The following is a 24,026-nucleotide window of genomic DNA, read 5'->3' as shown; positions in this document are numbered from 1 at the left end:
AAAAAATGACATTTTTCACTTTCAGTTGTAAAATTTTGCAAAAAAAAACGAGATCCATATAGAAATTTTGCTCTAAATTTATAGTTCTACATGTCTTTGATAAAAAAAAAATGTTTGGGTAAAAAAAAAATGGTTTGGGTAAAAGTTATAGCGTTTACAAACTATGGTACAAAAATGTGAATTTCCGCTTTTTGAAGCAGCTCTGACTTTCTGAGCACCTGTCATGTTTCCTGAGGTTCTACAATGGCCAGACAGTACAAACACCCCACAAATGACCCCATTTCGGAAAGTACACACCCTAAGGTATTCGCTGATGGGCATAGTGAGTTCATAGAACTTTTTATTTTTTGTCACAAGTTAGCGGAAAATGATGATTATTTTTTTCTTTATTTTTTTTCTTACAAAGTCTCATATTCCACTAACTTGTGACAAAAAATAAAAACTTCTATGAACTCACTATGCCCATCACGAAATACCTTGGGGTCTCTTCTTTCCAAAATGGGGTCACTTGTGGGGTAGTTATACTGCCCTGGCATTCTAGGGGCCCAAATGTGTGGTAAGGAGTTTGAAATCAAATTATGTAAAAAATGACGAGTGAAATCCGAAAGGTGCTCTTTGGAATATGGGCCCCTTTGCCCACCTAGGCTGCAAAAAAGTGTCACACATCTGGTATCTCTGTATTCAGAAGAAGTTGAGGAATGTGTTTTGGGGTGTCTTTTTACATATACCCATGCTGGGTGAGATAAATATCTTGGTCAAATGCCAACTTTGTATAAAAAAATGGGAAAAGTTGTCTTTTGCCAAGATATTTCTCTCACCCAGCATGGGTATATGTAAAAAGACACCCCAAAACACATTCCCCACCTTCTCCTGAGTACGGCAATACCAGATGTGTGACACTTTTTTGCAGCCTAGGTGGGCAAAGGGGCCCATATTCCAAAGAGTACCTTTCGGATTTCACAGGTCATTTTTTACAGAATTTGATTTCAAACTCCTTTCCACACATTTGGGCCCCTAGAATGCCAGGGCAGTATAACTACCCCACAAGTGACCCCATTTTGGAAAGAAGACACCCCAAGGTATTTCGTGAGGGGCATGGCAAGTTCCTAGAATTTTTTATTTTTTGTCACAAGTTAGTGGAAAATGATGATTTTTTTTTTTTTTTTTTTTCATACAAAGTCTCATATTCCACTAACTTGTGACAAAAAATAAAAACTTCCATGAACTCACTATGCCCATCAGCGAATACCTTGGGGTCTCTTCTTTCCAAAATGGGGTCACTTGTGGGGTAGTTATACTGCCCTGGCATTCTAGGGGCCCAAATGTGTGGTAAGGAGTTTGAAATCAAATTCTGTAAAAAATGACCTGTGAAATCCGAAAGGTGCTCTTTGGAATATGGGCCCCTTTGCCCACCTAGGCTGCAAAAAAGTGTCACACATCTGGTATCTCTGTATTTAGGAGAAGTTGAGGAATGTGTTTTGGGGTGTCTTTTTACATATACCCATGCTGGGTGAGATAAATATCTTGGTCAAATGCCAACTTTGTATAAAAAAATGGGAAAAGTTGTCTTTTGCCAAGATATTTCTCTCACCCAGCAGGGGTATATGTAAAATGACACCCCAAAACACATTCCCCACCTTCTCCTGAGTACGGAGATACCAGATGTGTGACACTTTTTTGCAGGCTAGGTGGGCAAAGGGGCCCATATTCCAAAGAGCACCTTTCGGATTTCACAGGTCATTTTTTACAGAATTTGATTTCAAACTCCTTACCACACATTTGGGCCCCTAGAATGCCAGGGCAGTATAACTACCCCACAAGTGACCCCATTTTGGAAAGAAGACCCCCCAAGGTATTCGCTGATGGGCATAGTGAGTTCATGGAAGTTTTTATTTTTTGTCACAAGTTAGTGGAATATGAGACTTTGTATGAAAAAAAAAAATCAAAAAAAAAAAAATCAGCATTTTCCACTAACTTGTGACAAAAAATAAAAAATTCTAGGAACTCGCCATGCCCCTCACGGAATACCTTGGGGTGTCTTCTTTCCAAAATGGGGTCACTTGTGGGGTAGTTATACTGCCCTGGCATTTTCCAGGGGCCCTAATGTGTGGTAAGTAGGTAAATGACCTGTGAAATCCTAAAGGTGCTCTTTGGAATATGGGCCCCTTTGCCCACCTAGGCTGCAAAAAAGTGTCACACATGTGGTATCGCCGTATTCAGGAGAAGTTGGGGAATGTGTTTTGGGGTGTCATTTTACATATACCCTTGCTGGGTGAGAGAAATATCTTGGCAAAAGACAACTTTTCCCATTTTTTTATACAAAGTTGGCATTTGACCAAGATATTTCTCTCACCCAGCATGGGTATATGTAAAATGACACCCCAAAACACATTCCCCAACTTCTCCTGAGTACGGCGATACCAGATGTGTGACACTTTTTTGCAGCCTAGATGCGCAAAGGTGCCCAAATTCCTTTTAGGAGGGCATTTTTAGACATTTGGATACCAGACTTCTTCTCACGCTTTGGGGCCCCTAGAATGCCAGGGCAGTATAAAATACCCCACATGTGACCCCATTTTGGAAAGAAGACACCCCAAGGTATTCAATGAGGGGCATGGCGAGTTCATAGAAAAAAAAATTTTTGGGCACAAGTTAGCGGAAATTGATATTTTTAATTTTTTTCTCACAAAGTCTCCCGTTCCGCTAACTTGGGACAAAAATTTCAATCTTTCATGGACTCAATATGCCCCTCACGGAATACCTGGGGGTGTCTTCTTTCCGAAATGGGGTCACATGTGGGGTATTTATACTGCCCTGGCATTCTAGGGGCCCTAAAGCGTGAGAAGAAATCTGGAATATAAATGTCTAAAAATTTTTACGCATTTGGATTCCGTGAGGGGTATGGTGAGTTCATGTGAGATTTTATTTTTTGACACAAGTTAGTGGAATATGAGACTTTGTAAGAAAAAAATAAATAATTCCGCTAACTTGGGCCAAAAAAATGTCTGAATGGAGCCTTACAGAGGGGTGATCAATGACAGGGGGGTGATCAATGACAGGGGGGGGTGATCAATGACAGGGGGGTGATCAGGGAGTCTATATGGGGTGATCACCACAGTCATTGATCATGCCCCTGTAAGGCTTCATTCAGACGTCCGTATGCGTTTTGCGGATCCGATCCATCTATCAGTGGATCCGTAAAAATCATGCGGACGTCTGAATGGAGCTTTACAGGGGGGTAATCAATGACAGGGGGGTAATCAATGACAGGGGGGTGATCAGGGAGTCTATATGGGGTGATCACCACAGTCATTGATCACGCCCCTGTAAGGCTTCATTCAGACGTCCGGATGCGTTTTGCGGATCCGATCCATCTATCAGTGCATCCGTAAAAATCATGCGGACGTCTGAATGGAGCTTTACAGGGGGTTGATCAATGACAGGGGTGTAATCAATGACAGGGGGGTGATCAGGGAGTCTATATGGGGTGATAACCACAGTCATTGATCACGCCCCTGTAAGGCTTCATTCAGACGTCCGTATGCGTTTTGCGGATCCGATCCATCTATCAGTGCATCCGTAAAAATCATGCGGACATCTGAATGGAGCTTTACAGGGGGGTAATCAATGACAGGGGGGTGATCACCACAGTCATTGATCATGCCCCTGTAAGGCTTCATTCAGACGTCCGGATGCGTTTTGCGGATCGGATCCATCTATCAGTGCATCCGTAAAAATCATGCGGACATCTGAATGGAGCTTTACAGGGGGGTGATCAGGGAGTCTATATGGGGTGATCACCACAGTCATTGATCATGCCCCTGTAAGGCTTCATTCAGACGTCCGGATGCGTTTTGCGGATCGGATCCATCTATCAGTGCATCCGTAAAAATCATGCGGACATCTGAATGGAGCTTTACAGGGGGGTGATCAGGGAGTCTATATGGGGTGATCACCACAGTCATTGATCATGCCCCTGTAAGGCTTCATTCAGACGTCCGGATGCGTTTTGCGGATCGGATCCATCTATCAGTGGATCCGTAAAAATCATGCGGACGTCTGAATGGAGCTTTACAGGGGGGTAATCAATGACAGGGGTGTAATCAATGACAGGGGGGTGATCAGGGAGTCTATATGGGGTGATAACCACAGTCATTGATCACGCCCCTGTAAGGCTTTATTCAGACGTCCGGATGCGTTTTGCGGATCCGATCCATCTATCAGTGGATCCGTAAAATTCATGCGGACGTCTGAATGGAGCTTTACAGGGGGTTGATCAATGACAGGGGGGTAATCAATGACAGGGGGGTGATCAGGAAGTCTATATGGGGTGATCAGGGGCTAATAAGGGGTTAATAAGTGACGGGGGGGGGGGGGGGGGGGTGTAGTGTAGTGTAGTGGTGCTTGGTGGGACTTTACTGAGCTACCTGTGTCCTCTGGTGGTCGATCCAAACAAAGGGGACCACCAGAGGACCAGGTAGCAGGTATATTAGACGCTGTTATCAAAACAGCGTCTAATATACCTGTTAGGGGTTAAAAAAAAAACACATCTCCAGCCTGCCAGCGAACGATCGCCGCTGGCAGGCTGGAGATCAACTCTCTTACCTTCCGTTCCTGTGTGCGCGCGTTCACAGGAAGTCTCGGCTCGCGCGAGATGACACATATATCGGCGACTCTGCGCAGGGCTGCCACCTCCGGAACGCGATCCTGCGTTAGGCGGTCCGGAGGTGGTTAAATAAGGGCAATAATTTCCACCAGTTTTTCAAAGAATGAATGACATCACTCATTGAACTCCACACTGCTATTATTTTGAACATGCCCCTTTCAATAAGTGATTGAGAATTACAGAGAATCAGCAGCATGCATGTCATGACTGTTGGGTCTGTTGGATTTCTATTACTCTACTACACCTGCTAGTAAATTATTTGCCATGTAGAAATATAATTTCTACTAAAAACAGTGATTGATCAGGTTAGTGATGTCTGACTGCTATTATTTTGAACACAACCTAAATAACATTCACAATTCTGCAGGCTTCGGAGCCGAGATCCGTCAGGTGCTCTTCTGGTTTATTTGCATTCTGTAAAGCATAATCTTTCTACCAGGCTCTGCAATGTTATCTGCTGTTAGAAACACAAAAAGTCCCACTGCGCTACAAGCACTCAACTAAACTGTTACGGGCCGTGTCTGTAGCTAACCATGTTGTCTATTTCCAATACACTATGCAATTGCAGAAGGACCGAAGAGCTTTTTCCAATACACTATGCAATTGCAGAAGGACCGAGGGTTGAACAGCTGAGGACCTGCCACTCGCGGCACAGGTCACCTCTGTAACCGTTAGACTAGGCTGCAGTAAAAACTCCTATAGGTGGTCACTAAGGGCCAATCACATTCAAAGCCACGAGTAAAACTTGGTATTGGAAGTAGGAATCACGGATCAGCACTGGATGTGGGGCCCAATGGTTCATTAAACCCTAAATATTCACTGCAGCGCTGCATGTCCAGACATAAATGTAAGGCAATTATAGGTTTATATGAGGTTTACATGTATCAAAGTAGATGTTCATGAGCGGATCCACAGGCAGTGTTTAATAAACTCCGTCAGCAGCATCTTGTCTACAGTCTCCAGGAAGAAATAGATGTTCTTTCCTTTGCCACACAGGGTGCAAAAGTGTGAATAAATGGAAATGTCAAGGCAGGTTATGAAAGAATAAAAAAGATAAAAGAAACAGCTAAAATATGTATACAAGGAAAAACAGCCACGCTGGCATTTGGTAGAGATTGTGCTCTGACTACAGGAGTAGTGATCTATCTGTACTGCGATAATAATCTAACATCATGGCTGCTCATATTCAGAATCACATCAACAGAATCTCGCTAAAAACTTACGTGGGGTTCCTATCTTAGCCTCTGCCATTGTTACTCTCTTGTATGGCTTACTGTAGTCAATCTGTAACTCATCGGAGAAAGGTGCCGGTTCACTCACCCCCTGAAAATATGTAAAAAAAAAATACACCCGTCAGAAAAGCAATGCATTGTATGGGAAACCAAAGTCTTATCCCACAGTACATGGCTTTACACCCCCAGATCAGCATCACACTTCTGTGTTGGAACATCAAAGTTTGAATGTGATAAAAGGTGCCTGGCAGCCGCTCATCCCTCCCTGTCTCCAGAGACATGGGCACTTATCCAAGATGAACTAGCATAATCACGTAGGCATCATACAGTATATTGCGGGCCAAAACATCTATCAGCTGTCAATTATATACAGTGGGGAAAATAAGTATTTGATATACTGGCGATTTTGCAAGTTTTCCCACCTACAAAGAATGGAGAGGTCTATCGTAGGTACACTTCAACTGTGAGAGACAAAATAAAAATCCTGAAAAATCACATTGCATGATTTTTAAGTAATTAATTTCCATTTAATTGCATGAAATAAGTGTTCGATACAATAGAAAATCAGTGTTAATATTTGGTACAGAGACCTTCGTTTGCATATACAGAGATCAGACGTTTCCTGTAGTTCTTGACCAGGTTTTCACACACTGCAGCAGGGATTTTGGCCCACTCCTCCACACAGATCTTCCAGGTTTCGGGGCTGTCGCTGAGCAACAATGAGTTTCAACTCCTTCCAAAGATTCTCGATTGGGTTCAGATTTGGAGACTGCCTAGTAGGCCTGCACAATATATCGCCAAAGCAATCGCAATAAATCGCCATATCGCAATCGCCAATTGGCCGACCCAAAAATGTTGCAATTGTATTACCATATTTTTCGTTTTATAAGACAAACTTTTTTTCCCCCAAAAGTGGGGGGGGGAAATGGCAGTGCGTCTTATAAAGCGATGGTTGACTTTTTACGTGGCTGACACGGATGTATCGCCGGACGCTATGTTGCACAGCACGGCCGGCGATACATCAGTTACAGTGCGGGGAGGGAGGAGGGGCTGGAGGCAAGTTGCTATTTAAATGAACAAATGTTCTTCTATTTATCCTGTTTATCTGTTCTGTGCTATTAAGAAAATGGCAAGTTTTGTATTTTGTACTTTTGCAGTAATGCAAATATGTTATTTACTAGGGATCGACCGATATTGATTTTTTAGGGCCGATACCGATAATTTATACCGATATTCTGGGTATTTTTATTTTTGGAGGAAAAAAATTTTTTCCTACACAAATCTGCTGAAAATGAATGTTTATTGTTAACGTGTATTATTATTATTTTTTTTTTGTAAATCTTTTTCATTTATACTTAATATTTTGGTGTTTTTTTTTATAAAACTTTTAGCCCCCTTAGGGACTAGAACCCTTGTCCCATTCACCCTGATAGATCTCTATCAGGGTGAATAGGAGCTCACACTGTCCCTGCTGCTCTGTGCTTTGTGCACACAGCAGCATGGAGCTTACCATGGCAGCCAGGGCTTCAATAGCGTCCTGGCTGCCATGGTAACCGATCGGAGCCCCAGGATTACACTGCTGGGGCTCCGATCAAAGGAGCAGGGGAGAGGGGATCCTGTGGCCACTGCCACCAATGAGTAATACTGGGTGGGGGGGAGGGGGGGGGGCGCACTGCGCCACCAATGTTTTTACTATTGGGATGGGGGTGGGGGGCGCATTGCGCCACCAATGATTAATACTAGGGGGCTTGAGGGGGGGGGGGGGCGCACTGCGCCACCAATGAAGATACCTCTCTTTCATATACAGGAGGCGGGAGCTGGCTGCAGAATCACATAGCCGGCTCCTGACCTCTATGAGCGGCAGCTGCGATCCGCGGCACCTAAGGGGTTAACTACCGCGGACCGCAGCTGCCGTTCATAGAGGTCGGGAGCCGGCTATGTGATTCTGCAGCCAGCTCCCAGCTCCCGCCTCCTGTATATGAATTAATGAAAGACTCATCTTCATTGGTGGCGCAGCGGCCACAGCCCCTCCCCTCCTCTTGTCTCATCTCCTGCCATTGGCGGCAGCGGCAGCAGCAGCACAGGGGGAGGAGACACTGCTTCCTTCTCCCCTGTGCTGCGGAGAGAACACAGAGAGCGCTGAGAGCAGCGCGTTCTGTGTTCCCAATATGTTATCGGTATATCGGCAAAATAGATGCCGATACCGATAACGTTCAAAATCCTCAATATCGGCCGATAATATCGGCCAAATCGATAATCGGTCGATCCCTATTATTTAATTTAGTAAAAGATGTTTTATTTTGAAAAACACTGTGCATTTCAGTTCCTGAGTTGAGCATAACTACATTTCAGCATTATCAGTAATTTCTGTGTGCTTTTGCCTTGAAAATCCAAGCAAATAGACCTCTAGCACAATTCCCTTAAAATATTGCATCGCATATCGTTATCGCAATTTTTAGGGCCGTAATCGCAATCGCACAAAATTCCCATATCATGCAGCCCTACTGCCTAGGCCACTCCAGTACCTTGAAATGCTTCTTATGGATCCACTCCTTAGTTGCCCTGGCTGTGTGTTTCAGGTCATTGTCAAGCCCAGCCATGACCCATCTTCAATGCTGTTACTGAGGGAAGGAGGTTGTTGGCCAAAATCTCGCAATACATGGTCCCATCCATCCTCCCTTCAAAACGGTGCAGCAGTCGTCCTGTCCCCTTTGCACCCCCAAAGTATGATGTTTCCACCCCCATGCTTCACGGCTGGGTCGGTGTTCTTGGGGTTGTACTCGTCCTTCTTACTCCAAACACGGCGAGTGGAGTTGATACTAAACTATTTTGGTCTCATCTGACCACATGACTAGAAATTCTCCCATGCCTCCTCTGGATCATCCAAGATGGTCATTCGCAAACTTCAAACGGGCCTGGACATGTGCTGGCTTGAGCAGGGGGACCTTGCGTGCCCTGCAGGGTTATAATCCATGACAGCGTAGTGTGTTACTAAGGGTCCATTCACACGTCCGTAGAATGTGTCCGCACCCGGTCCGCAATTATCCGGACCCATTCATTCTCTATGGGGCAGGAATGGATGCGGACAGCACACAGTGTGCTGTCCGCATCCACATTTCCAGAGCGTGGCCCCGAACTTCCGGTCCGCAGCTCCGGAAAAAATAGAACATGTCCTATTCTTGTCCGCAATTGCGGACAAGAATAAGCAGTTCTATGGGGGTGCCGGCCGGGTGTATTGCGGATCCGCAATACACTACGGACGTGTAAATTGATCCTAATGGCAATCTTTGAGACTGTGGTCCCAGCTCTCTTCAAGTCGTTGACCAGGTCCTCCCGTGTAGTTCTCGGCCGATTCCTGACCTCTCTCAGAATCATCCTTACCCCACGAGGCGAGATCTTGCATGGAGCCCCAGAACGAGTAAGATTGACAGTCATCTTGTGTTTCTTCCATTTTCTAATAATTGCTATTGGCCTTCTCACCAAGCTGCTTGCCTATTGTCCTGTAGCCCATCCCAGACTTGTGCAGGACTACAATTTGGTCCCTGGTGTCCTTAGAGAGCAATTTGGTCTTGGCCATGGTGGAAAGGTTGGAGTGTGATTGATTGAGTGTGTGGACAGGTGTGTTTTATACAGGTAACAAGTTCAAACATATACAATTAATACAGGTAATGAGTGCAGAGTAGGAGGGCTTCTTAAAGAAAAACTAACGTCTGTGAGAGCCAGAATTCTTGCTGGTAGATGGTCAAATACTTATTTCATACAATAAAATGCAAATCAATTATTTAAAAATCATATAATGTGATGTTCTGGATTTTTTTTTGATTCTGTCTCTCACAGTTAAAGTGTACCTACGATAAAAATGACGGACCTCTCCATTCTTTGTAGGTGGGAAAACTTGCAAAATCGCCAGTGTATCAGATACCCCACTGTACCTGTATATAGCATATGTCTGATGACAGTCCCAGCAAAAACAGCACTGAAAGCCTAATTTACCAGAAGATAGTGATTATGGCAAACATTCTGCCCTATGCCCCCATATGTCATTTAAAATGGGCTATTTAAAGGGCCCTTGAGCTTTCAGAAAACTTTTGATATGTCATAGAGACATATAAAAGTTTTGAATGGTGGGTGTCCAAACACCGATTGCTAGAACTGCAGGAGATGGAATGGAGACGAGACCACAGACTTTCGATCGAGCCCGTCTCCTGCAGCGAGGACAAAAAAGATCAGTGGGGGTCTCAGCACTCAAACTCCCACCAATCAAAACTTATGATATGGCTCTATGACATGAAAAGTTTTCTGAAAACTCAGTGACATTTAAAATACTTTATTAGTTTCCTTTCACAAACCAATATGGGAGAAATAAGTGCCAGCCTCTGTACAAGAACAGAAGTAATCGGATTAGTTGTCCAGAACTTTTGTTATTCGGCTATAGAAATTAAGATTACATAGTGAGGCGTCAACAAAGCTTTGACGTTACTAAGGAGAAGGATTGGCCACATACTGAGGGCAACGCCCAAAACCGTAAGGTAAAAGAAAGGGATGCCATGTGCAGTAACGGACCATACACAAAGCTATGTGTCAGGACTACCTCCAGATCATACAACCATTTTCTACTCCTAAGGGCTCATTCAGACGGCCGTATGCTGTCCGCAAAAATACTGAATGCTATCCGTTTTTTTGCGGATCCGCAAAAAAACGGATCTGCAAAAAAACGGATAGCATTCAGTATTTTTGCGGACCCATAGACTTCAATGGGGCCATGTCCTGATTTTCACGGACAAGTATAGGACATGTTTCATTTTTTTTGCGGATCCGCAAAAAAACGGATAGCATTCAGTATTTTTGCGGACAGCATACGGCCGTCTGAATGAGCCCTAAAGGAAATGGAAGATTAGGACCCCCTCCGCCCCTCACTGAAGGGGTTAAGACTAGAACACAATAGTGATGTTACATTTATGACTGATGATTTCCAACACCTTTATATAAAATAGAAGCCCAATAATAAAAATAATGTCATAAATGTAAAGTCTGAAAGGATTGCAAATTCCTGCCCATCACCAGAAAGCGGGATGATAATACACAGCTACCCTCGTCAGAATAGGCAGGGGTCCAATATTTGGGCCCCACCCAACTTGCTTCTGTGACGTGTCTCACCGACAACCTGTGGGACATCCCATTTACACTGTATGCAGAAACAGATTTAGTCATTCATTTGGAGAATGACAGGTATCTGCTGCCATCAGGTGGACAACGTGTGCAACAGCAGAAAACTCAGTTAAAGGTTTTCTAAATGCGTTTTTTTTATTTTTTTTTTACTGATGGCCTATCCTCTGGATAGGTCTTCAGTATCTGATTGGTGGTGTCAGACTCCCAGGACCCCTGTCTACAGCTTTTCCTAGGCCGAGTAACGACACGTTCATCGGTCACGGGGGCCCAGGAGCAGCTCACCCCTATAGAAGTGAATGGGGCTGGGCTGCGATACTAAGCACATCCGCTATACAATGTACGGCGCTGTGCTGGACAAGCAGAGAGAAGGCCGCAGCGCTACTGCAAGCACATTTATTAAGACCAGCATTTTAGATGGCCAGTCCCCTTCCCCACCACGCTCACTTTTTCAGACCTGAAGTGAGCGGGGAGCAGTCGCAGATTGTAGATTGTATTGCAAATACCTTTGCGCCACAATCTACGCCAGAAATATGGCTAATGTAGGTGTATTTCTGTTTAATAAATGACCCCCCAGGTCTTCATCAAGTGAATGGAAATGTACATGAGTGGGTTGATACATAATAATCTTTATTTATATAGCACTACAACAATTAAAACAAGTGAAGTGAGGGCCCTGCTCGCAAGAGCTTACAATCTATGAGGAGATAGAGGTGACACAGAAGGTAACAAGTGCTTGACTTGTACAATGGTTCAGCCATCTTAACACAGTAGGGGAGTAGATATAAAGCTGCATGAGCCAGTCACCAGCTGATATCTGTAGTGCTTCTGAGTGCATGGGGTGTGGTGGATGTTGCATCAGGTTCAAGAGAATGGTGTTATAGGAAGGAAGGTGGGGGAGGGGGATGATTGGAAGAGTTAGATTGGAGGATGTGATAGGCAACCCTAATAAGGGAGTGCCTAAAGCCATGGATGTTGGAAATTAGTGCTCGTGCACACAACCATAATTCTGCATCTGTGTCCGATCTGCATTTTTTTTGCTGTCCGCAAGTTATAGAAAATGTCCTATTCTTTTCTGTATTGCGGATAAGAATAGTGTGTTCTAGTGATGGGAATGAGAGAAATGTGGATTGCATAGGGAAGGGTTTTGCAGACAGCAATAAAGACACAGTTGTGTGCATGAGGTAGGGCATTCCAGAGAACTGGTGCAGCTCGGGAGAAGTCTTGGAGACCGAAATGAGGTTCAGATTATGGTGGGTGTTAGTCACAAGTCATTGGCCGTAGGGTGATAGATAGAGATGAGTGTGGATACATAGGGGGGTGCAGCACTGTGGAGAGCTTTGTGGGTAAAAGTGGGAAGTTTAAACTGAATCCTACAGTGTATGGGCAACCAGTGCAATGACTGGCACAACGTGGAGGCATCAGAGTAGCGGTCAGACAGATAGATAAGCCTGGCTACTGTATTCTGGATGGATTGGAGAGTTTAGTAACCTGTTATATGAACCTGTGCCAATAAACAGACACTTCTTTTGGATGCTGGCACACACTGTCTTCTATGGGTCCTTTAAGATGGTACAAGCAGTAATTGGCAATGAGCCAAATGTTCCCAATAAACATGCAGCAATGCCATCCGCTGTATGGGCATTAAAGATCACCGGCACCTTTACACAGGTCAATTATCACGGACGAGAGTTTCTACAAAGATAACTGACTTGATAATCGGTCTGTGTAAAAGGGAATGAATTATTTCTGCACAAGGAGGGTATTGTGATGAAAAAGCATGTCACTGCCATTATTGGTTAGAATTCTTTTTATGCTGTGTATGTGACAAAATAAACTTGATGAAAAATATGCAACAAATTTTGCATATAACAAGCAGATCTTTGTGTGGAGTTTGTGCGGAAACGCAGAGAAATCCACATGAAAATCCGGCCAGAAATGTTGTCTAACAATCCCCAACCCCGGGCAAGGGACGTGAACCTGTGATCATTTGATTGCCTGTGTCAATAATGTAATACTTCTGTACTGCAGTATATTGTGCTTTTACTGTTATCCCATCATACTCTGGAAGGACTTAAAGGGTTTCTATCACTTCGTTTTTACATATTTAGCTGTCAGACACTAGCGATCCGCTAGTGTCTGCTCTCCCAAACCATCCTAATATAATAGCTTTTGGTGCAGCCGTTTTGCTAAAAATGAACTTATATAGATATGCTAATGAGCCTCTAGGTGCTATGGGGGCGTCATTAGCACCTAGAGGCTCGGTCTATCTTCACAAACTGCCGCCGCCCAGCGCGTCCCTCCAGCCCGCCCATCTCCTCCCGAATGCGATCCTCCCTGTGAGCCAGCGGATGAATTTCGCGCATGCGCCGTGCGCGTATGTATTCGGCGCATGCGCAGTAAATGTCTGACCGCTTTCTGCACAGACATCTCCACTGCGCCTGTTCCTCAGAGCACTATGACGTCATCGGCGCAGGCGCAATGGAGATGTTTGAGCAGGGAAGCGGTCAGACATTCACTGCGCATGCGCCGAATACAGACACGCACGGGGAGGATCGCATTCGGGAGGAGATGGGCGGGCTGGAGGGACGCGCTGGGCGGCGGCAGTTTGTGAAGGTAGACTGAGCCTCTAGGTGCTAATGACGCCCCCATAGCACCTAGAGGCTCATTAGCATATCTATATAAGTTCGATTTTTAGCGAAACGGCTGCCCAATAAAACAGTTATATTAGGATTGTTTGGGAGAGCAGACACTAGCGGATCGCTAGTGTCTGAAAGCTAATTAGGTGAAAACGAAGTGATAGAAACCCTTTAATAGGGGTACTAAGGCCCCCGGATACCATGAGAACTGTTCAGTAACAAAATAGTGGGGTTCGGGTAGGTGTATCCTTATATAAAAACAGTTCACAACCTCCCTCTAGTGGCAACAACGGGAACCCAGTATGTAGTATCAGCGTGAATTTGAAGAAGAGTTTCATGGGTTGAATCCTATAATGACCATAATCTGGTATTAACCCTTTGAGCCCTAGAGGTTTTTTTTATTTAGTTTTTTACTCCCTGCCTTTGCAGGGCCATAACTTTTTTATTTTTCCGTTCACATATGAGGACTTTTTTTGTGGGACGAGCTGCACTTTCTAATTCCACCATTTAATATTGCATTCAATGTAGTGGGGAGCTGGAAAAAAATTCCAAATGCAGCAAAATTGGAAAAAAAACAAAATATTTCAACAGTTCTATGGGTTTTTATGACGTTCCCTATATGGTAAAATCGACCAATGATTGCTTTCATTCTCCAGGTCAGTACCATATATGTATAGTTTTTCTGGCGTTTAATATTGAAAAGAAAAAAAAAAAGAAAGTTACATTTTTCTTTTTACTTTTCGTCGCCATATTCTGACCCCTATAACTTTCTGAAAGTTATGTGTGTGGAGTTGTTAGCGGGGTGGATAAAAATCTATGATTTAAATACATTTTTATAGAAAATGCTTTTTGAGGAAAATATATTACCAGCCAAAGGTTATTCCATCATGAAATAAAGATTAGTTTTTTTAATTATGTAGAATAAGGCTGTACATGGCCTCCCATATTGTTGAATGGATTAGGCAGTGGCTGAGGGAAAGACAACAGAGGGTTGTAGTCAATGGAGTATATTCAGACCAAGGTCTTGTCACCAGTGGGGTACCTCACGGATCTGTTCTGGGACCCATATTGTTTAATATCTTTATCAGCGAAATTGCAGAAGGCCTCGATGGTAAGGTGTGTCTTTTTGCTGATGACACAAAGATTTGTAACAGGGTTGATGTTCCTGAAGGGATACACCAAATGGAAAAGGACTTAGGAAAACTAGAGGAATGGTTAAAAATCTGGCAACTAAAATGTAATGTTGATAAGTGCAAAACAATGCACCTGGGGCGTAAAAACCCAAGAGCAGAATATAAAATCTGTGATACAGTCCTAACCTCAGTATCTGAGGAAAGGGATTTAGGGGTCATTATTTCAGAAGACTTAGGCCTCTTTCACACAAGCGAGTATTCCGCGCGGATGTGATGCGGGAGGTGAACGCATTGCACCCGCACTGAATACCGACCCATTCATTTCTATGGGGCTGTTCCCATGAGCGGTGATTTTCACGCATCACTTGTGCGGTGCGTGAAAATCGTAGCATGCTCCTCTTTGTGCATTTTTCACGTAACGCAGGCCCCATAGAAATGAATGGGGTTGTGTGAAAATCGCAAGCATCCGCAAGCAAGTGCGGATGCGGTGCGATTTTCACGCACAATTGCTAGGAGACGATCATTATTATTTTCCCTTATAACATGGTTATAAGGGAAAATAATAGCATTCCGAATACAGAATGCATAGTAAAACAGCGCTGGAGGGGTTAAAAAAAATAAATTAAAAATAATTTAACTCACCATAGTCCACTTGATCGCGTAGACCGGCATCTCCTTCTGTCTCCTTTACTGAACAGGACCTGTGGTGAGCATTCATTATAGGTCAAGGACCTTTGATGACGTCACTCCGGTCATCACATGGTACGTCACATGATCTTTTACCATGGTGATTCACCATGGTAAAAGATCATGTGACGTACCATGTGATGACCGGAGTGACGTCATCAAAAGGTCCTTGACCTATAATGAATGCTCACCACAGGTCCTGTTCAGTAAAGGAGACAGAAGGAGATGCCGGGCCGCGATCAAGTGGACTATGGTGAGTTAAATTTTATTTATTTTTTTAACCCCTCCAGCGCTAGTTTACTATGCATTCTGTATTCAGAATGCTATTATTTTCCCTTATAACCATGTTATAAGGGAAAATAATACAATCTACAGAACACCGATCCCAAGCCCGAACTTCTGTGAAGAAGTTCGGGTACCAAACATGCGCGATTTTTCTCACGCGAGTGCAAAACGCATTACAATGTTTTGCACTCGCACAGAAAAATCGCGGGTGTTCCCGCAACGCACCCGCACATTTTCCCGCAACGCCCGTGTGAAAGAGGCCTTAAAAGGTAGGCAGACAATGTCAGAGCAGCAGGAAATGCTAGCAGAATGCTTGGGTGTATAGGGGGAGGCATTACCAGTAGAAAGAGGGAGGTGCTCATGCCGCTCTACAGAGCACTAGTGAGACCTCATTTGGAGTATTGTGCACAGTACTGGAGACCATATCTCCAGAAGGATATTGATACTTTGGAGAGAGTTCAGAGAAGAGCTACTAAACTAGTACATGGATTGCAGGATAAAACTTACCAGGAAAGATTAAAGGACCTTAACATGTATAGCTTGGAAGAAAGACGAGACAGAGGGGATATGATAGAAACTTTTAAATACATAAAGGGAATCAACAAGGTAAAAGAGGAGAGAATATTTAAAAGAAGAAAAACTGCTACAAGAGGACATAGTTTTAAATTAGAGGGGCAAAGGTTTAAAAGTAATATCAGGAAGTATTACTTTACTGAGAGAGTAGTGGATGCATGGAATAGCCTTCCTGCAGAAGTGGTAGCTGCAAATACAGTGAAGGAGTTTAAGCATGCATGGGATAGGCATAAGGCCATCCTTCATATAAGATAAAGCCAGGGGCTATCCATAGTATTCAGTATATTGGGCAGACTAGATGGGCCAAATGCTTCTTATCTGCCGACACATTCTAGGGTTCTATATGTGTAATTTTTTGGGTAAATAAATTCCATGAATCCATTCACAATGTCCTGCTCTTCCAGAGGTTTTTGTAAGATTATTGGGCAGTTTCTCTGGCTACAAGATATTATCACAGATGCTTGGTTTACTTTTGCAGTTCTCAAAACTGAATTTGACTCAGCAGAGATCACATGCCTCCTCTTCACAGCAAAAATGTTATAACATGAACAGAGTTGAGAAAAATACCTTAATCCTAACTTCTACAAACCTATGAATGGAGAATCAACCTAATCAAACTAATATGAAAAGTTGTTATTCTAAAAATCTTCATCTACTTGCATATTATAAGTTATACCAGCAAGAATTAGTCTTTATGTAGAAAACTATGATTTAAATCAAGCCTTACTGACTAGTGATTTAAATCAAATCCACCCTGGTTGTTAGGGCAAATTTTTTGGGGGGCAATCTATAATTTTCATTGATACCATTTTAGGGTGTGTAAGACTTTGATAACTTTTTATTTAAGTTTTTGTGGGAGGTGAAGCAACAAAAAAATCGGCCATTTTGACTTTTTTGTTTTGCCGTATATCTTAATAATAAAGGCTTTTTCGCACGCAGCAATGCCCATGATGTGTATTTTTTATTGTTTATGCATTTTTATTTTCATTTTGGGGGAAAATGGGGGGTGATTTTAATCTTTATATTTTATTCATTTTTTAAAATACTTTTAAAAACTTTTTATAGTTCCCAAAGGGAACTATAACAAGCAGTCATTAGATTGCTTCTCTGATAGACATGACAAATACACTGGTGGAATTGCACCAGGCAGAGGCTCCATAGGATCTAATGTGCAGCAGCTTCCGATCATTGAGGGAATACAGAGGCTGCCGCACACACACTCCGCCTCCCCTGATCTTCGCTGGGGGAAGCAGGAACGTTTTCTTAAGAGTCCACGAAACAAGGGCAGACTGCTTCATAGTCAGCAGAAATAAATAATGCAAGGATAAGTGCTACAATACATGTGGATTTGTGAAAATGTTGAAACCGAAATAGAGCCAGAAGCTTGAGGAACTAAATAGCATGACTTACTGTCATATGACGGGAAATCTTTGTAGGCACAGAATCCTCATCTGTTGTTCCATTGGGTCCCAGGATATCTTTTCGTCTCTTGCGAGACACAAGCTTTGTAGTGTTCTGAGGCTCCATTACTGAGAGGTGAGGGGGTGTCTTGTGGAGGTCTATATAAATATATCATATGTTTTCTTTCTACCTATTGAAAAAAATATGGAGAGTTAGCAGCAATATGACCAGATTACATTCAGATAGAAGTAGCTCAAACACTAGTTTTCTACAGTTGTTATCCCGTTAATGGGGTTATCCAACACTATAAAAATGCTCCCCCATAATATACTTACCTAACTCTCTGCGCCGCTCCTGGTCCCCGTACCGCCGCTGCTGCTACTCCCCGTGCTCGAATGAAAACATCCTGTGTCAGAGGGAAGCAGCCAATGGCAGACAGGGATGAGCCTCCCTAGCATCGCGTCACCGCCCGCCATTGGCTGCTCCCCTCTGACACAGGATGTTTTCATCCGGGCAGCGGCGGTACGGGGACCTGGAGCGGCGCAGGGAGTCAGGTAAGTATATTCAGTGTGAGGGGCCTGGCATATGGGGGAGCATTTATAGTGTTGGCTAACCCCTTTAAGGACACAGTCTAGTCTGGTACTTTTGGCTCAGCACTGTTTTTTTTGCTTATTAATTTCCACATTTCAAAACCCACAATGTTTTGTTTATCCATCGAGATAGCCATGAGGGTGGTCTTATGCGGAGCAAGTTGTATTTTAATGGCACCATTTTGGGGTACATCAGGTGAATTGTATAACTTTTAGAACTTGGGGTAGGGGGGGAAACAAAAAAAAAATTATGTTTGTTTTTAGGGTTTTAGTGTTCTCTGCACAGTAATGACACGGCCTTTATTCTGTTGGTCAGTGCGATTATGGGGACACCAGATTTATGTTTTTTTGTTATATTTTACTACTTTTAAATGGTACATCTGTCAGCAGATTTGTACCTATGACACTGCCTGACCCGTTACATGTACACTTGGCAGCTGAAGGTCTCTGTGTTGGTCCCATGAGAAATATGTGCCCACATTGCTGAGAAAAATGTTTTAATAAATGCAAATTAGTCTCTAGGAGCAACAGGGGCGTTACCATTACTCCTAGACCTAGTGGCTCAGCTCTCTCTGCAACTGCTCTGGCACTTGATTAACAGGCAGGCCTGATCACATTTACACTGTCTGTCCCTGTCAAGCAAAGTGCAGAGGGTGTGGTAGGTGCAAGAGAGAGCTGAGCCTCTAGGAGTAATGGTAACGCCCCCGTTGCTCCTAGAGGAATATTTGCATATATTACAACATCATTTTTCCCAGCAGTGTGGACAGATATGAACATGGGACCAACACAGATGTCTTCAGCTGCCAAGTGTACATGTAACGGGTCAGCCAAATCTGTACAAATATGCCCTTAATAGATATGCCATATTCTGACACCCATACATTTATTTTTCTGCCAATGTAGCTATGTGAGGGCTCATTTTTGCAGGGCAAGCTATAGATTTGTTTTGATAACATTTTGGGAAACATGGGATCTTTTGATCATTTTTTATTTTTTTTGTGGGGGTGAGGTGACCAAAAATGACAATCCTGGCAAATGGGACTGTGTAATACGGCTCCCACCCACCCACAGTGACTGCAGATACCGCCAATGCCAGAAGGTTAGTCAGATGGAGAGGAGTCCCTTTAACCTCCAATCGTGGGATGCTGATCAGTTACTATGGTAGTCTGGGGCCTTGTGAAAGCGCGCAGGCCTTATGTTCTAAACTGCCTGTTAAGTCATGCCAAATGGGGTATGGGGAATCCCCATGGGCTGCAACAGTGGACCATTGCAGTCTATGGTATAAGCATGTGAACAATTGCACATTCAAGTCTCCAAGGGGGATTAAAAAAAGGTTAAAACACATTTTTTTTAAATGGACCAATGGTACCAATAAGCACTACAGCCCAACCCTGAAGAAACAAGCCCTCATACGGCTTACTAATTTATGTATGTCAGAAGACTGCAATGCAAATCATTTGATTTCAAATCTCATCTTTCAAAGGTTATTTTTTTATAAGTAGCAAAACATACTAAAACTATATAAATTTGGCATTGCCATAATCATACTGGTCCACAGAATAAAGCTGTTATGCCATTTTAAAGGGTTTCTATCACTTCATTTCACATAATTAGCTGTCAGACACTAGCGATCCGCTAGTGTCTGCTCTACCAAACCATCCTAATATAATTGCTTTTGGGGCAGCCGTTTTGCTAAAAAAAAGAACTTTTATTAATATGCTAATGAGCCTCTAGGTGCTATGGGGGCGTCATTAGCACCTAGAGGCTCCGTCTACCTTCAGAAACTGCCGCCGCCCAGCGCGTCCCTCCAGCCCGCCCATCTCCTCCTGAATGCGATCCTCCCTGTGAGCGCCTGTATTCGGCGCATGCGCAGTGAATGTCTGACTGCTTCCCTGCTCAGACATCTCCACTGCGCCTGTTCCTCGGAGCACTATGACGTCATCGCGCAGGCGCAGTGGAGATGTCTGAGCAGGGAAGCGGTCAGACATTCACGGCGCATGCGCCGAATACAGGCGCTCACAGGGAGGATCGCATTCAGGAGGAGATGGGCGGGCTGGAGGGACGCGCTGGGCGGCGGCAGTTTCTGAAGGTAGACGGAGCCTCTAGGTGCTAATGACGCCCCCATAGCACCTAGAGGCTCATTAGCATATTAATAAAAGTTCTTTTTTTAGCAAAACGGCTGCCCCAAAAGCAATTATATTAGGATGGTTTGGTAGAGCAGACACTAGCGGATCGCTAGTGTCTGACAGCTAAATATGTGAAACGAAGTGGTAGAAACCCTTTAAGCAAGCAGTGAAATAAGAAAACTAGCCGGCTGCCAAGAGGTTAACGGGACTGTCCAGGAAAAACATGGCTGCTTTCTACCAAAAAGAGTGTCACATCTGTCCATAGATTGCGTGTGGTCCTGCAACTCAGCCCCATTGACTTCAGTGGAGCTGAACTGTAATTCCAGGCACGACCTACGGACGGGTGTGGCGCTGTTTTGTAGAGGAAGGCGGCTATGTTTGCTTATTCGGTATAACCCTTTTAACTTAGTTTTGTGAGCCCTGATTTATGTGTAGTAGATAAGGAGTCCAGATCACTTTTTTCATGTTCCTACTGCCAGCTCTCAAAGCTGCACCGACAGACCCAGTCAGGACTGCTGTTCTAACATAACTGAGAGGACTCGTGTGCGCATGTACGGGGAGCAGTCGGAAAATAAAATCGTGATCTGGACTCTGTTTCTGCAATACATATTAATACTACTCATGTATTGCTGTAAATAATCGAGGGGGGCAGATTCCCTTTAATGATGCATCACTGATGGCTTTAGCCCAGATGCGTCATCATGTAATGTTTTTCGATTACGATTAATTCTTCCCTCCAAAATGACATAAAAAGGAACATTAAAACATACCCAATAGATTATATATATAATCAATCATTCTTCTAATCTGCATACGGATATGACAATAAGAGAGGAGCAAACGGCTGCATGAAGGGACAGGAAGGCAGTCACACTTCTCCACAGGTGTCGGTGATATACTTCATATCATTGCAAGCAGAAAGACATTAGAAATGTGCCTATAATCATCCAATTAAATTCCCATGGCAGCCAGTTACACCACTGCGTGGCCCAAGAGGGAGTACGGAGGGAGTGGGCCCTGTCCACAATCCCTTACCGCCTATGAGGGAAAGGGGTATAAGTCAGAAGGGGAGGTTTGACGCAGTTTGGTCACATAGTCATCTTTGTTCCAAATCTTAAAATCTCAGGGGGCTCATTTACGATGAGAAGTACACCACTTTCTGTCGCAGATTCGGTCGCAAAGGGGATTTTAAGCCAAAGCTGCCACTTTTCCGAAGTGGTGGGAAAAGGGGGCAGGCCGGCCTGTCATTTACTATGCCTGCTTTGGGCATGGAAAATGACTTAATCTATGCCAGCAAAGGAGCTGCCGTAGATTTCAGCAAGTCACACGGCCAGCGCATCAAGCGCCAGCCTTAATAAATGGCCCCCTCAATACTTCTAAATCTAAATGAAAGATTGTTCTGTGACACATAACACATGCGATACTGAACATGTCATTGACTTGTCTTTGCCCTCATTTTCTGTGGAAAAATACACGTATTAGGGTACTTTCACACTTGCGGCAGATTATTCCGGCAGGCAGTTCTGTCGCTGGTACTGCCTGCCGGATCCGGCAATCCAGACACAAACGGATGCATTTGTGAGACGGATCCAGATGCGGATCCGTCTGACAAATGCATTGTGTAAAGGATCTCCTGTAGTGATGTCCGGATCATGAACGAATCGTTCTTTTGAACCGATTCAGTTCACTGATCCGGAAGAGTCGGTTCCTCTGACTGAGCTGATCCGAATGAAACGGCTCAGTCAGATTAGCATAGAGGCAGCAGCAGGCAGTGTAATAGGAGCAGACAGTGGACGCTAGCCCCGCCCCTCCCCTCCAACCAATCAGAGGCAACCAGCAGTCCAGCACTGACTCACAGCACAGGGGGAGTTGCAGGGACTCAGAGAATCGTCTGAGTCTATTAGTTAAAAGAATCAAATGAGTCAGAGACTGTGTCACCGAGTCCCTACCAGGCTTCCTGCTCTGCTACACTGCTACATGCACCCTGTACACACACAGCTCTGCTACATGCTGTAGCAGAGCAGGAAGTCTGGTAGGGACTCAGTGACATGATTCTTTTAACTAATAAACTCTCAGACAATTATCTGAGTCCTTGCAATAACTATAGCCACAACATCACAGTCTGCTCCACTGCAGCAGAGCTGTGTTTGCCAGGAGTGAGTCCCTCCTGACCTTCGGTTCACTTGAGAGCCGACTCAGCAAGTGAACCGAAGATTCGATGAGCTGAGCATGCGCATGGATCTTCAGTTCACTTGCTTCTGCCGGCTCAGGAAGTGAACCGAAGATCCGATTCATGAATCGGTTCTTTTGAGTGAACTGATTCAAATGAACCGATTCATGAAAAAGATCCGAACTTCCCATCTCTAATCTCCTGACACCCCGACTGCGTACCTCCGTTGATGGATGCTCCCTGTGCCTCCCGAGGACTTCAAGCACTCCGCTCGACACCGATACCACCACAGGAACCAGGAACAGCTCTTACAAGAGCTAGGAGTATTAACCAGGTGAGTATACACGTATAGCAATCCCCACACACATGAGACGAGGCTCTATGTTGAATGTAAAAAAGGGACTCTACAATGGGTTATTTTTCAGCCTTTTATGCAGGTCTCCTAGCAAGGGACACTCCCCCTGGGGCCCTTGTAGAAGACTGTGATGACAGTTTATATTTTAGCCTTCCCAGCAATTATACACAAAACCCCCTTCCCTCTGTCTGTAACGCAATCAACAAAATACAATGGGCATTGTCTGTGACGCAATCAACAAAATACAATTACCAAAACACATTGGGCTCTGCCAGGGATACAATTACCAAACATAATGGGCTAACTTAATCACTCACAGACAGAAAACACAATTTTTTCCCCAAAACACAGAAAACACCTCAAAACCCCACATATCCCCATAATGTATACATCCATGGATAGCTCTGATCTGGGTGAACAACATATCCAAAAATCACCCAGATCCGAGCAGGGGTTCCCGAATTCCATGGAAGTCACATTTGGCCGACCGCAAGCATGGCTTTCCTGCCCAAAACAGTTCCACAGATTTAGGCCTCATGCACACGGCCATTGTTTTGGACCCATTCACTTCAATGGGGCCGCAAAAGATGCGGACAGCACTCCTAGTGCTGTCCGCATCCGTTGCTCCATTCTGCGACCCCGCAAAAGAAATATAACATGTCCTATTCTTGTCCACAAAACGGACAAGAATAGACAGTTATATCAATGGCCGCCCGTTCCGCAAATTGCAAAAAGGCCCCTCCAAAACCCAGTGGCGAGGTTATTTTCGGCACACATTGCAATACCAGATCCTTCTCTCCGGTGTCATCCGGAAAAACGGATCCAGTATAAAAATTTTTTGCATTTTTAAAAGGTCTGCGCATGCATGCGCAGACCGGAAAGCCGGATCCGTTTTGCTGGAACACGTAATGCCTGATCCGGAACTAATACATTTCCAGCAAGTGATCAGTATTTTGGACCGGAGAGAAAACTGTAGCATGCTGCAGTATTTTCTCAAGAGGGA

General features: G+C 44.1%; 1 protein-coding gene across 4 annotated transcripts in view; it reads right to left on the bottom strand.

Annotated features, from left to right (window-relative positions):
- PCYT1A (phosphate cytidylyltransferase 1A, choline) overlaps positions 1 to 24,026 on the bottom strand; it is a 53,866-nt gene that overhangs the window by 15,554 nt on the left and 14,286 nt on the right. For 3 of the 4 annotated variants that reach the window (XM_040428401.1, XM_040428400.1, XM_040428402.1), the window contains exons 2-3: positions 17,792 to 17,972; positions 5,890 to 5,989 (exon numbers count right to left, since the gene is read on the bottom strand). In XM_040428401.1, the coding sequence (XP_040284335.1) occupies positions 5,890 to 5,989; positions 17,792 to 17,908 (217 nt within the window). In that variant the 5' untranslated portion in view covers positions 17,909 to 17,972. Of the gene's footprint in view, positions 1 to 5,545; positions 5,858 to 5,889; positions 5,990 to 17,791; positions 17,973 to 24,026 lie in introns of those variants that run through there. The other variant, XM_040428404.1, reaches the window with a different exon arrangement.

The sequence above is a fragment of the Bufo bufo genome, chromosome 4, assembly GCF_905171765.1.
Source record: "Bufo bufo chromosome 4, aBufBuf1.1, whole genome shotgun sequence".
Taxonomy (NCBI): domain Eukaryota; kingdom Metazoa; phylum Chordata; class Amphibia; order Anura; family Bufonidae; genus Bufo; species Bufo bufo.
This window is presented reverse-complemented; position numbering and strand designations above follow the sequence as displayed.